At 46.1% G+C, this 21,087-nt stretch overlaps 1 protein-coding gene across 1 annotated transcript in view; it reads left to right on the top strand.

The window, feature by feature from the left end:
- LOC133418862 (leucine-rich repeat serine/threonine-protein kinase 1-like) overlaps nt 1–21,087 on the top strand; it is a 62,970-nt gene that overhangs the window by 16,446 nt on the left and 25,437 nt on the right. The window contains exons 3-8 of the mRNA XM_061707740.1: nt 11,800–11,987; nt 15,296–15,467; nt 17,052–17,231; nt 18,060–18,196; nt 19,346–19,572; nt 19,760–19,887. Of these exons, the coding sequence (XP_061563724.1) occupies nt 11,800–11,987; nt 15,296–15,467; nt 17,052–17,231; nt 18,060–18,196; nt 19,346–19,572; nt 19,760–19,887 (1,032 nt within the window). The remainder of the gene's footprint in view (nt 1–11,799; nt 11,988–15,295; nt 15,468–17,051; nt 17,232–18,059; nt 18,197–19,345; nt 19,573–19,759; nt 19,888–21,087) is intronic.

Consider the following 21,087-nt stretch of genomic DNA (forward strand, 5'->3'; position numbering starts at 1 on the left):
TAAGCTTATTGAAACTCCTCTTATATGTAAGAATGTATGTAGATTCAGGGGTAGGACTGGATAAGTGTTTCTTCATTCCTACTCCATTTCGAGCATGTTGGTGGATCCGTGAGGTCTGTCCAAGAGCTGTATGTATGTATATATATATATATATATATATATATATATATATATATATATATATTAGGGGTGTAACAATATATCGTGCCACGAAATTTCGCGATACAAAAATGTCACAATACGTGTCGTGGAGGTGACAGAGTGTATCGCGATATTGTGTTATTAATATTAATCTATTGTGTTGACTAGAAACGCGCATCCGACCGCGACCGCGGCCGGACCGTGCGGACCAAAATCTTCCTCCGCTCAGAATAAACTAGTCCCGTTTTGCGGTCCCGTTTTGAGGTCTGAACCTTTACTTATGTAAGTCTGGTGTAGAGTTAAGCCTTACCTTATTAAATTAAACCTTTTTGGGGTCATGAGTAGGATAAACACGGAGACAACTTCTGCTAAATTCCAGTGTACTTCAATGTCCGCTCAACAGCGTAGGATTTTAGAACATCAACACAGCACCTAGTGCTGTATCACTCCGCCCAATCTAAAACAGACTAATCACTACAGATAAACTGACTAGTGTCATTATAGTCCCTGATTTACAGAATATAAAGAATATATTTATAAAATAATGAACCCTGAATTACCAAAATAACCTTCTTAACAAAAATAAATCTCCTCTTACACTTATAAGGTGAGCATGAATCAATCTTTTTTATGATGTAAAATTGTATGTATTTATTTACTTGTATTTATTTATTTAATTTTAGTTGTTAAATTTCTGGAAAAGAAAAAAGTCAAATCATACATGAGAGAAACTATTCAGTTTGTGGCAAAATATTTGTACTTGTATGAAACTGAAGATGCATAATGCAAACCTGACATTTACTTTTAGTTCAGTTTGTGGAAAATGGTTTGCCTGGCTTTCTCTTTAAAACTTAAACAGTTATAAAGCATTACAAACTGTAACAATAGGGCAAATGCACAGCATTATTTTGTATTTTGTGTCTTTCAAATAAAAGAAAATTTCCTCGTGACTACCTCATTCAAGGTTGTTAAAAAAATAATATATCGTATCGTATCGTTATCGTGACCTCAATATCGTGTATCGTACCGTATCGTGAGATTAGTGTATCGTTACACCCCTAATATATATGTATTCTGTTTTTTAACTTTTTTTAACATGCATGTTGGAAATAAAATCTTCAAATCAAATAAAAATCCAAATGAAGTGTGTCTCGGCCCAGTCTCAGATCTGGCTCTCACCGGTCTCAGCAGGTTCAGAATAAAACACCTGCAAACTGAACTGTATCTATAACTGGAGCGACGGCAGCTCAGCTTAGCAAATAGAGAACTGAAACCCTGACACTTTCAGATCTCTATGTGTCGTTGTTTGTAAAAGGGGGGTGGGGGGTTCAGATCTCAAATGCTGTGAATAACCTCTGAAAAGGTTTTGTTTTTTCATCATTGATTTACAGCCCAGTATATGCATTAGCTAAAAGTGATGAACCATTGCTTCGTTCATGAACAAAGAAAAAGGGCCTGACACTTCAGGAGTCTGACATTGACTCAAAACATTTTTTTTTTTTTCACACTGCTTCTGCTTTATAAACTACATCGGGGAGGTCCGTGGCGGTTTGGGCCACGTGTGTGCTGTTCTTTTAGTAACAATGAAAAGGGATTTGAATAATTACAGGAATTTAGGGCCAATCCCAATACACCCCCTACTTTCTACCACTAGCCCTCCCTCACTACCACTACCCCTAAAAAAGAAGCCACAGATTTTAGGACCCTTGTAATCTTCCCAGGGCCCTGTCCCAATACTCCCACTACCCTTACTATTCAGCACCACCCCTAAATTTAGCTTGCTACGTCAGTGCGTGGTTTACGTTCGGGTACGTAAGCGACTGCGTAGTTACGTTTGCACATACGTCACACCATATCAGGAAGCCCAGAGCTAAAAGCTGTTTTAATTTCAGCTGTAGCGCTGTTAATGTGCCACTTTTTTAAGTTTTAATATTTTTTCAGGCGTAAAAGTAACCGTTAAGATCCCCAACCTGGGGCTCAGTTTATCCAAATAACGCCTGAAATTTTATCTGAAATTTCGAGATGAGTACAGCCGTCTGCCGGCTCGGGAGCTGATTTATGGTTCCGCGTTAAATCGACGCAGAGCCTACGGCGTAGGTCACACAGCGACGCGCGCTGTATGCAGTGCGTCGCTGCGTAACCTACGCCGTAGGCTCTGCGTTGGTGTAACGCGGAACCATAAATCAGCCTTTATTCTGGCTAGGTTTGAAAAAGACTTTGCAACAACGGGCAAACGAGTGATTATGTACATTCACTGAGTGAATATTATGAAAGTAAAATATATATTTCTCGCTAGAAATGTAATCGAAACGCATTTTTATGCAGAAACTAATTCCAAATATTGATTTTATTCACTAAAAAATAAGAAATGTCCGCCATGTTTTTTTTTTTGATTCAGTCCGCAAATGACGTCGAAAAGCATTCTGGGAAATTTTTCTGGCCCTCAGTCAGCTAGTCAGCATCTGAAATCCCTCGCTGTGAAGAGCTAGATTCATATCCACTACCCCTAAATAAGCACACTCCCCCTAGATGGAAAGAGGAATTGGGACACCACTACCCTCATGGGAACGCGCAAAATTTAGGGGTAGGGGTGAAAAGTAGGGGTAGTGGGTGTATTGGGACAGGGCCTTAGTGTCCTCACCACGAACAAACTCGTTGAAGCCTTGTTGTTCACAACCTTAGCCAGAATATAAAACCTTACATCAGTCAAACACTAGGATGATCGAAGGTTTGCAATCAAAAAGTGCATTATTTCTAAAAAGTACTCTTATTCGTTTGCAGGCAGGACAGTTCCAAGCTATTTCATGTTCTTTCTTGTCAGCTTCATTCGTTGACATCCGTTTTTCATCAGATCTGCAGCATATTTCAGAGGTAGCTGGTAGTGGCCAGTGCAGTGCCAGGAACAAAGGACGTTATGTCAAGCATGTCATGTGATGGGGCAACTCCATCCCAGCATGTGTTGAAGTTTCCTGCAGCAGACCAGTGGATCCACTCCTCCTATATGCTCATCAGGGGACGGCAGGAGCAACAACGCGCTGCACGGAGCACATATCTAACACGCTAACATATACAGCCCTGTGCGTGTGCGTGTTCATGGGTCCGCGAGGAAGAAAATGTTAAGCATTTTATGGAACCAAAAGATAAGGTCCTGACGGTCTTGACAGTCAAATACATGTCAGGGTCAGTAAATGTAAGAATTTGTTGGGTTTTGTTGTTGGAGCTGTAATTCTTTTGTTTATGGGGGACATGATAAAATGTTACTTCCTCTAATAACTAACCTTCTGCAGCAGATTAACGTACGCTCATAGCATACGAGGGTCCATCATGGATCAGTGCTGGTCAGACTGCTGTGAGTCCAGTTGGACACAGGTGCTGCCATGCCAGTGCTGGAAATAGTTGTTTAAAAAAAAAAAAGTATTTATTTTTTTTCTTCACCAACCCAACAGTCCCTTTATACAAGAGAGCTACGTCGAAGAAGAGACTATCTTACGATCATCTTTTCATAAGTGCATGCAGCTTACTCATGCTGAGTCATGCGAAGAGCTGGATCTTCTAACTAATTCCGATGAGCAGAGAAGTTTACTAGATGGAGAAGTTCTCCTTAAAGAGCTGAGTCTCTTAGGGTTCGGCCGGCTGGGCTTTCCTTTGCGCCCCGGGCGCGCTGGGAGCAGCACGTGGCCAGAAGAGCTGCGTGCTCTGCGACGAGGACAAGCCGGGCGCGCTCCGGCGGACAAAGAAAATAATCCATAACAGAGTCTTTAGCTTGCTCTTAAAAGTAGATACAGACCTGCAGATCTGACAGAGTTTGGTAGGTCGTTCCACCATCAGGGAACAATGGCTGAGAAGGGTCTGGTACTGATTTCACACCACGTTGTGGTGGAAGAACCAGCTCTGGATGAAGGAGTGAAGGTAGAGGGAGTGTAGCTCTGGATGAAGGAGTGAAGGTAGAGGGAGAGTAGCTCTGGATGAAGGCGTGAAGGTAGAGGGAGAGTAGCTCTGGATGAAGGAGTGGAGGTAGAGGGAGAGTAGCTCTGGATGAAGGAGTGAAGGTAGAGGGAGAGTAGCTCTGGATGGAGGAGTGAATGTAGAGGGAGAGTAGCTCTGGATGAAGGAGTGAAGGTAGAGGGAGTGTAGCTCTGGATGAAGGAGTGAACGTAGAGGGAGTGTAGCTCTGGATGAAGGAGTGAAGGTAGAGGGATAGTAGCTCTGGATGAAAGAGTGAAGGTAGATGGAGTAATAGCTCTGGATGAAGGAGTGAAGGTAGGCAGGAGCTGTTTGGGTAATTGTTTGGTAGCCAAAGCAGAGCTTTGAACTTTATCATCAACAAAAGAATGGACTGGTCACAGAACACTGCCGCCCTCTTCAGGAAGGGACAGAGCAGACTGTTCTTTGAGGGATCTCAGATCCTTCAGTGTGTGCAACAGGTTCCTGAAGGTCTCCTATCAGTCTACAGTAGCCAGGGCACTGTCCTTGCTCTTGAAGGTCTTCTATCAGTCTATGGTAGCCAGGGCACTGTCCTTGCTCCTGAAGGTCTTCCATCAGTCTACGGTAGCCAGTGTACTGTCCTTGCTCCTGAAGGTCTTCCATCAGTCTACGGTAGCCAGTGCACTGTCCTTGCTCCTGGAGGTCTTCCATCAGTCTACGGTAGCCAGTGCACTGTCCTTGCTCCTGAAGGTCTTCCATCAGTCTACGGTAGCCAGTGCACTGTCCTTGCTCCTGGAAGTCTTCTATCAGTCTACGGTAGCCAGTGCACTGTCCTTGCTCTTGAAGGTCTTCTATCAGTCTATGGCAGCCAGTGCACTGTCCTTGCTCCTGAAGGTCTTCCATCAGTCTACGGTAGCCAGTGTTCGGTCCTTGCTCCTGAAGGTCTTCCATCAGTCTACGGTAGCCAGTGCTCGGTCCTTGCTCCTGAAGGTCTTCTATCAGTCTACGGTAGCCAGTGCACTGTCCTTGCTCCTGGAGGTCTTCCATCAGTCTACGGTAGCCAGTGCACTGTCCTTGCTCCTGGAGGTCTTCCATCCGTCTACGGTAGCCAGTGCACTGTCCTTGCTCTTGAAGGTCTTCTATCAGTCTATGGCAGCCAGTGCACTGTCCTTGCTCCTGAAGGTCTTCCATCAGTCTACGGTAGCCAGTGCTCGGTCCTTGCTCCTGAAGGTCTTCCATCAGTCTACGGTAGCCAGTGCTCGGTCCTTGCTCCTGAAGGTCTTCTATCAGTCTACGGTAGCCAGGGCACTGTCCTTGGCCGGGGTGTGCTGCGAGTGCAGGGAGTGCTGGGGCGGTGGCATCAGGAGACTAAACAAGCTGGGGAGGAAGGCCAGCTCTGTGGTCGGCTGGAACTGGACGGTCTAGAGTCGGTGGCAGATAGGAGGAGGCCATGCTGGACAACCCCTCTCACCCTCTCACCCTCCAAAACTCTCCATGACGAGCTGTGGCAGACGGGTTCAGTTCAGTCACCGGATCATCCCACCCAGGTGCCAGACGGAGCGTTTCAAGCGCTCGTTGGTAGCTGCCATCAGACTGCACAACAACAGGGGGACCACAGTCCCCACACTCCCCCTCACCCCCCGACACTCACATCACCCCCAGGACTTGGACTCGATTGTATTTATAATAAGACTGCAACACCCCAATTTCCCCTCTGGGGATCAATAAAGGACTATCTTATCTTATCTTGCGCGTGCTGCAACTGGAAGCCAGCCACCGTGTGCATGTATACACTGTGCACGTATACACTGTTCATTATTGGGTCCCATGTGATGGAAAGGTAGGTGGAAGTACTTCTCCCTCATAAGGCTGGCATTGCTTTATACCCAGTGCTTTATACCCAATACTCGAGTTGTAAAAAAAAAAATCAGGGGGGGATGGTGGATTTTATCATATGGGGACAGATAATTTGTGCTGATTACAAATAATATAATATATTACAAATAATAGCAGTGACCAAAACACCTGCAGAAATACTGCAGGAATGACATAGCAGCAGTTAAATGCAGCCTTCTGTAAGCTTTAAATATCCACTGGGCTTACATCAAATACATCAAAACACAACAATAAAAAACACTTTTCTGAACTTATCAATATGACTCTGTCCTTCACAGGATAAGTCAAATGGATCACTGCAAAAACTCAAAATCTTAACAAGAATATTTGTCTTATTTCTAGTTAAAATGTCTCATTTTAGTAAAAACAAATCTCATTACACTTAAAACAAGGCTCATCACTGGAAAAAAAAAACAATTTTCACCTGTTTCAAGTAGATTTTTACTTGAAATAAGTAGATAAATCTTGTCCCACTGGCAGATTTTCCTACTTATTTCAAGTGAAAATTTACTTGAAACAGGTGAAAATGGTCAATAAGTTATTTTTCTGGTGTTATTTTTCTGGTGATGACTCTAAATGTTGAAATAGCAGTAAAACCACATTCATTGATGAAATTACATAAGGGATGGAAAGGAGGGATGGCAGTTTTACAGGGGGGATGATTTGGACCGTTTTTATTTCAGGAGGGATGCCATCCCCCCTCATCCCCCCTCATCTCCAGTACTGTTTATACCTAATATGAAACAAGTGGTGCCACAAAAGAAAAAAAAGATCTCGCAGGCGCGGCCTGCTGCCTCAGGGCCGGGCCCCATTGGGCCCCGGGCCCCCCCAGCCCACCCTGAAGCCCTGCCCCTGTGGTGGACTTTAAAGGCCAGGATGGGAACCCTGTAGGTGTGTGTGAGACCTTCGAGCCCTCAAGCAGCACGGTATGAGAAGTATGGGATGTTAATAATTAATCGATTTTCGATTAATTGCCGTTATGAAATTACCCGATTAAAATTAACGATTACAATTAATCTTTTTTTTTTTTTTTTTTTTTATTTTTTTTTTAATCTCGGTTTTGTCCCCATTTTATCACCCAGTGCTCCTACCTAACAGTCCTGTGCATTGCCATCCTCTACCAACCCTGGGAGGGCCCTGCACTGAGCTCAGGTCTCCTCCTTAACCTGAGGAGTGAGCAGTCGCATCTTTTCACCAGACAGGGTGGGGTTTCTCCGGCCGGACGTAGCGCGTGGAAGGATCACGTTATTCCGGCCGGATCCTCCCCACCCCATCTGGCGCCCCGGTTGGCCAGAGGGGGCATGTATAGCCCAGGACTGTGTGCATGTTGAGGGTAGCTCCCATTAGCTACCCAGGGGAACACAGGGAGAACATACAAACTCCACACAGAAAGATCCTTTCGCCAACCCCACCCAGGGTGTGGGTGCTGAAGTCATGGGGGAACTAACACGCACTTCAGCGCCCACAGCGTCCCCGGCGGGAATCGAACCCAGGACCTTCTTGGCTCTGCGTTGTTGTAACGCGGAACCATAAATCAGCCTTCACCCGGTACATACATAGGTTTCTCTAAACATCTGTCCCCGCTACAGTTTTAACTAAAAGAAAATGTGCTCCAATACAGCAGGTCTCATAATTTTATTTTGAACACTGCCAAAACTCTAACTTAAAATTTGCTTGACACAAATGACACTATTATGGCTGCTGCTACTACTAATAGCCTTGAAGTGCACTTTATATTATATTCCTTGTGGTACAAAAATGTCTTTTTGTTACTTTTGTATCAAATAAATATTTGATTAAGGAATACATTAAAATGTCCTTTGTATTTTATATAAGCAAAAAAAATTATGTTTGTATCTCAGATGGGGGAAAAACGCCGCTTATCAACTAATCGTTGATCGATCGATAAGGTTATCAACTATCAATTAATGAAATAATCGATAATTTGCATCCCTAATGAGAAGTGGTCATATCAGCGCGATCAATACTGTCACATGGTTCCAGGAGTGCCTTGGGAAACCGCTGACTTGACACCAGAACCCCGGCCTAAACCGCTGCTGAGCTCTCTGGGAACTGACTCCTCAGATGGACAGAAAGACGGCGGACCCATGTTGTGTGGAAAAATAAGACCCCGCTTGGATTTCTGGGACAAACGGCCCTGGGATTCTCGGACATCCAGGCGCTGATCAGCTTTTTGAACAGAAAATTTAATTTTTCATGAATTCTGGTAATTTCCAGGCCTCCTATTTTAACAAACTCTTCCTAGAGATTTTATCGGATTGGCTCACAACTTGGTTTGTACAATCTAGACACATGGCCGACGCTAAATTGCAAAGCTTTTAAGTTTTTACCAGAGGGCGTGACCGTAGTGATCCGGTGAAGTTTGAGGTCATTTTTAAGGCTCGCCATGAAACATCAATTGGCTGTAACTCAGCAATACATTATTTTATGTGGCCGAAAACGTGTGTGCACGATTGTAGACTGAGCCTGAAGACATCTATGGTGGAATATTGAGGATCGGTTGTAGCGCCACCTGTTGGCACCAGGAATTGTCATGTCTTCTAGTATGCATCTGTGCTCCAAGCGAGATGAGCGGGTGGATCTCAAAGCTGGTCACATAATAGGTAAGACATTGACGATGACTGACAGAGAAAACTGTAACTTTTTATCAAAGGGCGTCGCCGTTAGAGGTAGTCAAATTTCGGTGTCTCGCCATGAACATAAAAGTTGTTTTAACTTTCACATACTTTGTCCAATCTGACCCAGAATCTGTACATTTAATCAGGCTTCCATTCTGAACAAGTGGATATGACAATCTTGGATGAACTCCATAGCGCCACCTTTTGGTCAGGTATACATTCTTCATCACATTATGTGCTGTATTTCCTGTTTCGTTCATCCAATCACAATGGAATCGACACATATTATTATCATCATATATCAACGGTCCTTATTGACTGCGTCGCGTATCATGGTCATAACTAAAATAATCATTAAAAACCACTGGTTTTGTCATAGGACAATTAAATGTCAGATTCAGATACCTTTCGACAGGACTCAAAAATCATACGCTGGTACATATCGGTTTTGGAGAAGTTTGTCACTCACTTGTTTCAAAATATGAACTTGTATCAAAATATATCATAACTTTGCCATGCCATGTCCAATTAACTTCAAACTTCGTAAAGATATTGTTTAATGTGAAGTAAAATGATGATTAAAATGATATATAAAAATGAATTTCATACATCTACGTCCAACACGTGATTTTTAATTAATTTTTATGTTGGATCAGGTACATTGTAATTGTAAATCTTTTTTTTTTCTCTCTTATTGCCCTCAATAAATATATCTATAAAAATAAATCCAGGTCATTCCAGGGTCTTATACTACCCTGTTAGGCTTGTTCTGGGGCTGGGGAGCTAAAACCCTTGAAAAAGAACTGTTTTGCAGCTTCTTGCGTGTGCTGGCTGTAACTGTAACTCTGTAACTCCAGTGTAGTTAATTTAGCCTGGAGTGAGGAGACCCATCCAATATGGCGGCGACGCTGGATTACGTTCCAGCATGTCATGAGGCGTCTACGTATACATGTCGATGGGGCGAGCATTTTTGTGAATAATTTACCCATCCAAATGATGTCAAATGAGTGAGAGTGAACTTTGTAATATTATAAGTCCTCTTGGTTTCCTATTGTTCATTTTTCATTGACTGTTTTTTGTTTTTTTTTTATAGCAAAAGGTGCAAATAAAAATATACACCGTCGGAATTTGGAAATTGACGATTATTTCTTCATCAACTGCATCTTTCATTCACTGGTGCGTTCAGGGACAATTGGAATTTACTATATTTGGCGAGAATTGACCATTGTGGTTTCTCCTGTTGTGATATGTAAATATTGTAATCTTTAATTACCAACTTCATATAATTAATGTTTTTCATCTAACCTCAGTAGTGTGAGATATTATTTCAATGGGAAACTGCACACAAACCCAGCGGCAGTTGGTGTTGTCCCCTAGGGGAGGACTCTACCAGACTACTAAATAGACATATACCAAAAAGCAGTAAAATCATGTTCTAAGGTATCATATCCGTGTATTTGAATTAATGCCATTAATAATAGAAAACTTTGTGCCTCAAGCCCATCAATACAGTTTGACGTACATCCACAAAAATCAGTACTCACCTGTATCATGTTGCAACTTAAAGAAAAGTCTCTTGGCGCCATGGCCGAAACCCAACAGGAAGTCGGCCATTTTGAACATTTTGAATTAATCGTGTAATTTTGGTGCAATTTATGCCATTTCTTCGGCCGTTAATACGGCCCAAACCGTAACGTGCACCCAGGTGTTTTATACATCAAAATGTGCGTCTCCATCCTGCGACGACGCGCATTACTTTTCTCATTCAAAAGCGTTACCGTGGCAACGCTAGATCCTAAAAAACGCGCCCCCCCCCCTTCATCTGATTGGTCCATATTTGATAGTTCCCCAAAAGTCACCAAATTTTTCATGCAAGCCAGGCCTGGCGATAAATTTGATATTTCATGATGCATTAATGGGCGTGGCCTAATGGCTCAACAGCGCCCCCTAGAAAACTTTGTGCCTCAAGCCCCACAATACGGTTTGACGTACATGCACGAAAATCGCTACACACCTGTATCATGTCACAACTATATTTGATAGTTCCTATCAAATCCAGGACCTGGATCATAAGGGGGTAGAAACCTGGACCAGGACCTGGATCATAAGGGGGTAGAAACCAGGACCAGGACCTGGATCATAAGGGGGTAGAAACCTGGACCAGGACCTGGATCATAAGGGGGAAGAAACCTGGACCAGGACCTGGATCATAAGGGGGTAGAAACCTGGACCAGGACCTGGATCATAAGGGGGTAGAAACCAGGACCAGGACCTGGATCATAAGGGGGTAGAAACCTGGACCAGGACCTGGATCATAAGGGGGAAGAAACCTGGACCAGGACCTGGATCATAAGGGGGTAGAAACCTGGACCAGGACCTGGATCATAAGGGGGTAGAAACCTGGACCAGGACCTGGATCATAAGGGGGTAGAAACCTGGACCAGGACCTGGATCATAAGGAGGTAGAAACCTGGACCAGGACCTGGATCATAAGGGGGGCCAGACTGGGGTGGATGAGTTGATGAGGAAGCGATCAATGGACGATACGAGCCAGACGTCTGGTTACCGTGGTTACAGGGCTCATCTCTCCACAGCTTAGTTTGATGTTACAGAGTTTTTGGTCGCCCTCCGTCTCATTGAAGACGTGTCAGACAGTCATCATGTCTGGTTTCAACATAACCAAGATTGTAACGGCCTGACTTTGAGAAACTGTGAGAATTTCACATTTCAGCCCCCCCTGAAGCCCTTGGTGACTTTGTGTAAACCAACGGCCAAAACGCATGAAAACACCAGCCTTTTTGCCCCGTGTAAACGGGGCTTCAGTCATCTTAGTTTCCTGTCCAGACGTGTCATCACTGGTCAGTGGAGCACTAATGTGTCATACAGGAGGAAAGTTCAACTTGAATGAATTAGTGGGAAATGTTGGCCGTATGTGGAAAATAAATCTGCTCTCCCTCATTCAAAGTGGGCACAAAGGGTATTAATCCAATCAGCTGTGCTGCAGTTTCTGCTGGAGAACATTTGTTAATAAGATGACCTAGATCTTTCTGGGTGTGTCCTGCGTTAAAGGTTTTCCACGAGTAGCTTTGCTGCCACAAACTCCGGCATGATCCCAGTTCTTTCCATAAATGCTCTTTTTACTTGGTACTTTTTTTCCTGAAACAAATGTTCCTTTCTTTTCCGTCTTTTGTGTGGTCAGGCACGGTTGAGGAAATGGGAGCCAAGCCGTCGCTGGCGGGGAGCGGCCGGCCCAGGTCTGGAGCGGCCCCCTCCCCCGTGCTGGAGAGGGTCCGGGCGGCGTATGAAGGCGGGGATGCTGAGGCCGCGGGGGAGCTGATCCAGCAGGCCTGCTGCGGGGAGTGCAGCGCAGGAATCCACCACCACAGAGTGAGTCTCGTGCTGCAGCTAATCAACGTCACATGACGGCTGCATGACGGCTGCATGACGGCTGCATGACGGCTGCATGACGGCTGCATGACGGCTGCATGACGGCTGCATGACGGCTGCATGACGGCTGCATGACGGCTGCATGACGGCTGCATGACGGCTGCATGACGGCTGCATGACGGCTGCATGACGGCTGGGCTGGGATCCAGCATTCAGGTTATCTGCCTGGTAGTTTACTTGTAAATACAGGACTGTCTCAGAAAATTAGAATATTGTGATTTTCTGTAATGCAATTCCAAAAACAAAAATGTCATACATTCTGGATTCATTACAAATCAACTGAAATATTGCAAGCCTTTTATTATTTTAATATTGCTGATCATGATCATGATATTTAAAGAAATATCCTATCTCAAAAAATTTGAATATTCTGGGAATCTTAATCTTAAACTGTAAACCATAATTAGCAATATTAAAATAATAAAAGGCTTACAATATTTCAGTTGATTTGTAATGAATCCAGAATGTATGACATTTTTGTTTTTTTAATTGCATTACAGAAAATAAAGAACTTTATCACAATATTCTAATTTTCTGAGACAGTCCTGTAATGCACCAGTGGTGTGTTGACATTATGGGTGTAACGATACACTAATCTCACGATACGGTACGATACACCATATTGAGGTCACGATAACGATACAATATTATAGCAGTATTTTTTTAACAACCTTGAATGAGGAACATATGACTGGAAAAATGGTCTTTGAAAGACCCAAAATACAAAACAATGCTGTGCGTTTGCCCTATTGTTCCAGTTTGTAATGCTTTATAACTGTTTAAGTTTTAAAGAGAAAGCCAGGCCAAACATTTTCCACAAACTGAACTAAAAGTAAATGTCAGGTTTGCATTATGCATCTTCAGATTCATACAAGTACAAATATTTAGCCACAAACTGGATAGTTTCTCTCATGTATGATTTTACTTTTTTCTTTTCCAGAAATTTAACAACTAAAATTAAATAAGTAAATAAACTGAAAAGACCCAAACTCGAAATGCACCATGACTGTTATTGATCTTGTGCCAGAGCTCAGAGCTTCACCTGCTCCAGCCTGAGGTCGTAAGGTGAACCCGGTATCGTTTCATCCTCCCACCTTTGGGGACGACACAATCTTTACACCATAAAAAAGATTGATTCATGCTCACCTTAGAAGTAAAAGTTCCGAGCTCAAAACCCCCAAGAGTCCGGTGATCGGGACCGTAAAACGGTACTAGTTTCTTCTGAGCGTAGTGAGATTTTGTTCCGTCTCACCACCGTCATGCTTAACCGTAATACCTCTGCATTCCCAGCATTCCTCAGGTACTCTGAGCCTGCTTGCCTCACAAAAGTGACCACTTATGGCGCTTTTCCACTAATACCTACTCGGCTCGACTCAACTCGGCTTGGTTTCTTTTCCATAACAATTCAGCACCCAGATGAGAAGTAGGAGGTTGGAGCGAAGCTGCTGTGACGTATTTGATTGTGTATCTAAACGAAGAAGACAACAACACTAAAGATGTAGAACCTGGAGGAGATGATAGATGTGCTGCTGGGTCTGTGGCTTGTGTTTGATACCAAGTTACAAAATGAGAGAGAGAGAAGCTTCAAACAGCAATGCTTTTTAATTTTTGTTTGTCTCGGTGCTGCTGAAAAGTCAGCTGGAGCCGTGAGCAGCTATGAAGAGAAGGAGCTCCTGGTAGATCTGGTCGTTCCTTATCTCCGTCTAGATCCCTTTTTAATTCTCTCCTCAGCACCAGGTTTATGAACATCTGCACCTCAGAGTTGGATCACCAAGGGTTAAATGCTAAAATTAACAAGAAGCCGCAAGTCGCTCTTTCTCTGATTTCCTCCTCCTGACTCAGACGTCTGACTCCAACCCCCCGACCAATCGGTGTCCTGTAGTGTGATGATGTCAGATACAGCCGACTCAGCAGCTTAGAACCTCGGCAGAATAGATACAGAGCCGCATGTGGCTCTTTAGCGCTGCCCTAGTGGCTCCTGGAGCTTTTTCAAAAATGTTTGACCTTTTTTTCCTTTTTTTTCCTTTTTTTTTTTTCTTTTTTTCCTTTTTTCTTCTTTTTTCCTTTTTCTTTTTTTTCTTTCTTTTTTTTCTTTTTTCCTTCTTTTTCTTCTTTTTTTCATTTTTTCTATTTTTCTTCTTTATTTCCTTTTTTCCTCTTTCTTTCTTCCTTTTTCCTTTCCTTTTTAATCTCGACATTTCGACTTTTTTCTCAACATTTCGACTTTTTTCTTGACATTTCGACTTTTTCTCGACTTTTCGCCTTTTTTCTCGACATTTCCACTTTTTTCTCAAGATTGTACCTCAACATTAATCTCGACATTTCGACTTTTCTCAACTTTTCGCCTTTTTTCTCGAAGTGCATAAAGAAAAAAAAATCTTCCCCCAGTTCTTACTAATATAGCAACATGCAGCATGTGTTGTCTTCATTCTAAGGCTGATACATACAAGACTTTTTTTTTTGCGGCTCCAGACATATTTGTTTTTTGTGTTTTTGGTCCAATATGGCTCTTTCAAGAGTTTGGGTTGCCGACCCCTGCGCACACCCCACCCATGTCCAGCCTGGAGCCGCTGCTGTGCACGTCTGATGTTTGCCGCTTCCTCCGGACGTCCTCCAACTCCTCCTGCAGCTCCTCCTGCAGCTCCTCCTGCAGCTCCTCCTCCAGCTCTTCCTCCAGCTCTTCCTCCAACTCTTCCTCCAGCTCTTCCTCCAGCTCTTCCTCCAGCTCTTCCTCCAGCTCTTCCTCCATCTCTTCCTCCAGTTCTTCCTCCAGCTCTTCCTCCAGCTCTTCCTCCATCTCTTCCTCCAGTTCTTCCTCCAGCTCTTCCTCCAGCTCCTCCTCCAGCTCTTCCTCCAGCTCTTCCTCCAGCTCTTCCTCCAGCTCTTCCTCCAGCTCTTCCTCCATCTCTTCCTCCATCTCTTCCTCCAGTTCTTCCTCCAGCTCTTCCTCCAGCTCTTCCTCCAGCTCTTCCTCCAGCTCTTCCTCCAGTTCTTCCTCCAGTTCTTCCTCCAGCTCTTCCTCCAGCTCTTCCTCCAGCTCTTCCTCCACCTCTTCCTCCAGCTCTTCCTCCAGCTCTTCCTCCAGCTCTTCCTCCAGCTCTTCCTCCATCTCTTCCTCCAGCTCTTCCTCCAGCTCTTCCTCCAGCTCTTCCTCCAGCTCTTCCTCCAGCTTCTCGTCTCCGTCTCAGCCTCTGTCCCGCAGACGTCTCCTCCCAGGTGACAGGTTCTCTGTGCACGTCTCTCTCCAGGTGCAGCTGCTGTCCCTGGCCACCCGGCACGGCGACCAGAAGAGTGTACGTTTCCTTCTGAAAGAAGCTGGCGTAGCCGTCCCCCAGGAGCCGACGAGCAGCAACCCAGCCATCCTGGCCGCTCACCTGGGACACGCCGCCCTGGTGAAGGAGCTGCTGGACTCTCTCCCTGGTAAGGTGGGAACATCTGAACTGTGACCAGCATGGTGTGGTTGTCACGCAGCTTTAAAAAAAGAATTCAATGTGGTCTACTTGAGGATAAATTCAGCTCCATTGTGACTGATGACACATGTGATGCTTGACGAGTCACTGCTGATGATGGAGACCCAGAATAGAGGGTCTGCATTGACGTCACTTCCCCACTGGACCAGCCCCCTTACTGCACTGAGTGGTAAAAACAGCTGCAACTAGTGGAGAAGACGAGATCACAGCTGATTATCAGCTTAAATTAAAGGCAGTTGGACTTGACAGTGACCCGTACAGTTACCAAGAACCAGTGGTCCATGGACATTAATATTTGGTACAGTTACCAAGAACCAGTGGTCCATGGACATTAATATTTGGTACAGTTACCAAGAACCAGTGGTCCATGGACATTAATATTTGGTACAGTTACCAAGAACCAGTGGTCCCTGGACATTAATATTTGGTACAGTTACCAAGAACCAGTGGTCCATGGACATTAATATTTGGTACAGTTACCAAGAACCAGTGGTCCATGGACATTAATATTTGGTACAGTTACCAAGAACCAGTGGTCCATGGACATTAATATTTGGCCACGAATCCAGTTTCCTGGTATTTATATGTACTTAATTTCTACGCCGGGGAAATACACGAAGCAAAGCTTGAAGGCTTACAAAAGTCTTGGCGCTTGGTCCGACTTCAAGGCAGGATTTGTTGTAGAAATTAAAGTGATGAGGACACCGAACTTTATGATTTGACCGTTTAACGTTAGCTACCCAAAAATCCAACATTACCTGATACAAAATGGGAACCACAAATCCACGTTTCGGTGTCTGGAATCCAGTTGTTTCTCAGAATTGCAGCGATCCATTTGTCTCTCTTAAGCTTATTTTTCGGCAGTCTGTAAAACGATAACACAGATTTCTTGCTAAATCTATGAGTACAGTCGATCGCACAACAGCTCTTTCTCATTTTAGATGTTTGAGTGCTCAAACTGAAAGTTTACGCTGCCACTCAGTCTTTCTGACACTCAGTCTTTCTGACACTCAGTCTTTCTGACACTCAGTCTTTCTAACACTCAGTCTTTCTGACACTCAGTCTTTCTGTCACTCAGTCTTTCTGACACTCAGTCTTTCTGTCACTCAGTCTTTCTGACACTCAGTCTTTCTGACACTCAGTCTTTCTGTCACTCAGTCTTTCTGACACTCAGTCTTTCTGACACTCAGTCTTTCTGTCACTCAGTCTTTCTGTCACTCAGTCTTTCTGTCACTCAGTCTTTCTGACACTCAGTCCTTCTGACACTCAGTCCTTCTGACGCTCAGTCCTTCTGACACAACCCGCTGTGAAGTCGCATCTGTGACGTCATGCGCATTCCCTCTATAAAGCCACGAGTGGCAGCTACCCAACCTAAAGTCAGTATTTAGTGTCTTTTTATGTGTGCAGTGATATCAATTATGATGCCACACTACTGAGTTTCCAGAGAGCCTGGTTCCTGCTTTCTCAGTGCTAGAAAACAGTTGTGTGAGTTTAGCCTGCTCTGACGGGTGCTGGGGCCCCGGCTCCGTGTCAGCTGTGTCTCTGAGGACGGAGCTGCTGAACTCCATGCTGGCCACGTCGTGCCAGCAGGGTCACCTGGACACGGTCCGCCTGCTGGTGAACGGCTACGGAGCTGACGTGGAGGACTGTGCCAGCCAGGGCGATGACTTCGCCGTCCTCACCGGGCTGCCGCTGTACGCTGCCGCACAAGCAGGTCAGAAAACGCTGCAACGTTGGCTGTTTTATCCAAGAATAACATTAGACAGTATGAAACAAAGATGATTTTTCTCAGTTGACCACATTGAGCTGAATGTGTTTATCCGATGTGAAGTGGGTATGGGGGGCGTCCCAGTCTCTGTTGTTTTCTTCCAGGGCATGGTGGTTTGAATCCTGGAGCACCAATTTGAACAGTAATGAGAAATAAAGCGATTAACCATTGGGAGTTAGAGCCCCACTCATTAGATGAAGTTTGTGGTTGAAAAGGCTGAGAGGACAGTTCCTGGGGTTCAATTCAATTTTCAATTCAATTTTATTTATATAGCGTCTATTCCAGCATAAAGTATCTCTAAGATCTTTCCAGAGACCCAGAACATGAACATAAACCCGCGAGCAATTATTACATAAACAATGGCAGGTAAAAACTCCCCTAGTGGGAGAAAAACCTTCAGCCAAACAGTGGCAAGAAAAACTCCCCTTTAGGAGGGAAGAAACCTGACCTTCCTGTCGGGGGCCAGCTGGGCCGAGCAGGAAAAGAGAGAACAGACAGAGAGGATGAAGAACAGAGAAAAGAGAGACACAGACACAATGGCTAAGTGGTGCACTACAGGGATGACTATATCAACAGATGTAGACAGCAGACACTGAGGTGGTCGGGGGGGGCGGGGGTTACTAAACACTAACTATAGGCTTAAGATGAGCAATGGCCTCCCTAAATTTAGCAATAGCTTCATCGGATAAACGTCTACTAAAATAATACCTCCTATTTCGGGAGCAACAGTCCGGGTGTGGTCAGACAGACGGACTCAGGTGTGTTTGTGTCCAGGTAACGAGGACGTGGCTAACTTCCTGCTGCAGCGCGGGGCAGGATTCTCGTCCTACACCCTCCTGGACTTCCCCGGCTTCAGCAGACACCTGCTCAGACTCAGGCTGGAGGACACGCCTGGGGACGGTGGACAGCAGGTCAGTCAACTCACACAAATAACTCTTGGTTTTTTTCATCTGACAGGAATAATGTGTTTTCTATCTTTGTGCCAGATTTGATGGTTCATTTAATTATTAGTAATGAATGAATAATTACTGAGATGTCTTAACTAGCTGGTCTGCCTATGGCCCTTTCAGGAAGACAATCCAACGCACCAGTGGGAAACTGTCACTAAGTAAGGCAGATGTTGACGAGAATGACAGCCGCTTTGCTCTGCAGGTCTTTGGAGCAGCAGCGAGGCCTTCAGAGCAACCCTGGTTGGTCTCTATAGCAACCCTGGTTGGTCTCTATAGCAACCCTGGTTGGTCTCTATAGCAACCCTGGTCAGTCTCTATAGCAACCCTGGTCGGTCTCTATAGCAACCCTGGTTGGTCTCTATAGCAACCCTGGTTGGTCTCTATAGCAACCCTGGTCGGTCTCTATAGCAACCCTGGTTGGTCTCTATAGCAACCCTGGTTGGTCTCTATAGCAACCCTGGTTGGTCTCTATAGCAACCCTGGTTGGTCTCTATAGCAACCCTGGTCAGTCTCTATAGCAACCCTGGTCGGTCTCTATAGCAACCCTGGTTGGTCTCTATAGCAACCCTGGTTGGTCTCAATAGCAACCCTGGTTGGTCTCTATAGCAACCCTGGTTGGTCTCTATAGCAACCCTGGTTGGTCTCTATAGCAACCCTGGTTGGTCTCTATAGCAACCCTGGTTGGTCTCAATAGCAACCCTGGTTGGTCTCTATAGCAACCCTGGTTGGTTGGTTGGTTGGTCTTGAAGGGCAACAAACTCCTTAATTTCCTTTGTCTTCTGACCATGTGGTCAACGTTAAGACAATGTGGTCTTAAATCGAGGCTGGTCTCAGAGTGAGGCCTCAGAGCTATCCTAAGTTGAAACTGAGGTGGCCCGACAAACGCGAGGTGCCCGGACTCGGTGACCCGACCTCGGTGACCCGGCCTCAGTGACCCGGCCTCGGTGACCCGGCCTCGGTGACCCGAGGAAAGCCTCGTTGCTGACTGCAGATGCTGCTTGGAAACCAAATCCTTCTTTAGGCCAACTTTATTAAACTGTGTATGTGTGTGTGTGTGTGTGTGTGTGTGTGTGTGTGTGTGTGTGTGTGTGTGTGTGTGTGTGTGTGTAGAACCTCAGCCTGTGTTGGACGGGGTTGCGGCTGCCCTGGCTGGACCTGGACTGGTTCCTTGACGTCTCGTCCCGGATCACTCACCTGGACCTGTCGTCCAACAGCCTAGCGGCTCTCCCCTCCGTGGTTCCTTGGGGTCTCATTCACTTGAGAACTCTGGATCTTTCCAACAACAATCTCAAAGAGCTGCCTTTCGCTGAAAACTCCCAGGACGTCATCTGCTCCAGGTACGAAGGCGTTTCCTGGACACGGCCAGGACGGCTGGACGTCTTGTTTGTCCGGGCGTTCATGCTGTTATCTGACACACTGGAGACATTGACCTGCTCGCCGTCTCCTCGGTGCTTAATCAGTATCTTTATCTTGAAGAGTGTGCTTCCTGACGTGTCCTCTCAACCTCTCTCTCCGTGGTTTCAGCTTACAACAGGCCAATCTGTCTCAGAACCAGCTGAAAAGCTTGCCAACCGGACTCCTCCACCTGACCCACATGCAGAAACTCTTCGCCTCCAAGAACCAGCTGGCAGTTCTGTTCGACGTGTCCACCAGTACGCTCTAACCTTACGCCCCACTCCGTTTGTATTTGAGTGTTGTGTCCGTCATCTTTCAGAGGTTTGCTCAGAATTATTGGACATGTTAAATAAGGCTTTGCTTAAAAAGTGAAGTTGATTCCCTGTTAAGGGTGTTCAGGTCACAGCGCTGCTCCGGAGAGCCTGCAGGGCCAGACTGGTTCCCTCTCTCCCACCAAGCTGCTTCTAATGGCGCTTTTCCACTAGTACCTACTCAGCGCGCCCCGGCTCGGGACTCCTCGTCACGCCTCTACCCGCCTCTACCCGCCTCTACCCGCCTCTACCCGCCTCTACCTGCCTCTGCCTGCCTCTACCCGCCTCTACCCGCCTCTACCCGCCTCTACCCGCCTCTACCCGCCTCTGCCTGCCTCTACCCGCCTCTACCCGCCTCTACCCGCCTCTGCCCGCCTCTGCCTGCCTCTACCCGCCTCTACCCGCCTCTACCCGCCTCTACCCGCCTCTACCCGCCTCTACCCGCCTCTGCCCGCCTCTACCTGCCTCTACCTGCCTCTACCCGCCTCTACCCGCCTCTACCCGCCTCTACCTGACTCTACCTGCCTCTACCTGACTCTACCTGCCTCTACCCGCCTCCACCCCCCTCCACCTGACTCTACCTGCCTCTACCTGACTCTACCTGCCTCCACCTGACTCTACCTGCCTCTACCTGCCTCTACCTGCCTCTACCCGCCTCTTCCCGCCTCTACCTGCCTCTACCCGCCTCTTCCTGACTCTACCTGCCTCTACCCGCCTCCACCCCCCTCCACCTGACTCTACCTGCCTCTACCTGACTCTACCTGCCTCCACCTGACTCTACCTGCCTCTACCTGCCTCTACCTGCCTCTACCCGCCTCTTCCCGCCTCTACCTGCCTCTACCCGCCTCTTCCCGCCTCTACCTGCCTCTACCCGTCTCTACCCGCCTCTACCTGCCTCTACCCGCCTCCACCCCCCTCCACCTGACTCTACCTGCCTCTACCTGCCTCTACCCGCCTCTACCTGTCTCTACCCTCCTCTACCTTCCTCTACCTGCCTCTACCCGCCTCCACCTGACTCTACCTGCCTCTACCTACCTCTACCCGCCTCTACCTGTCTCTACCCTCCTCTACCTTCCTCTACCTGTCTCTACCCGCCTCTACCCGCCTCTACCCGCCTCTACCGGCCTCTACCCGCCTCTACCCGCC

This window comes from Cololabis saira, chromosome 2 (assembly GCF_033807715.1).
Source record: "Cololabis saira isolate AMF1-May2022 chromosome 2, fColSai1.1, whole genome shotgun sequence".
Lineage (NCBI taxonomy): Eukaryota > Metazoa > Chordata > Actinopteri > Beloniformes > Belonidae > Cololabis > Cololabis saira.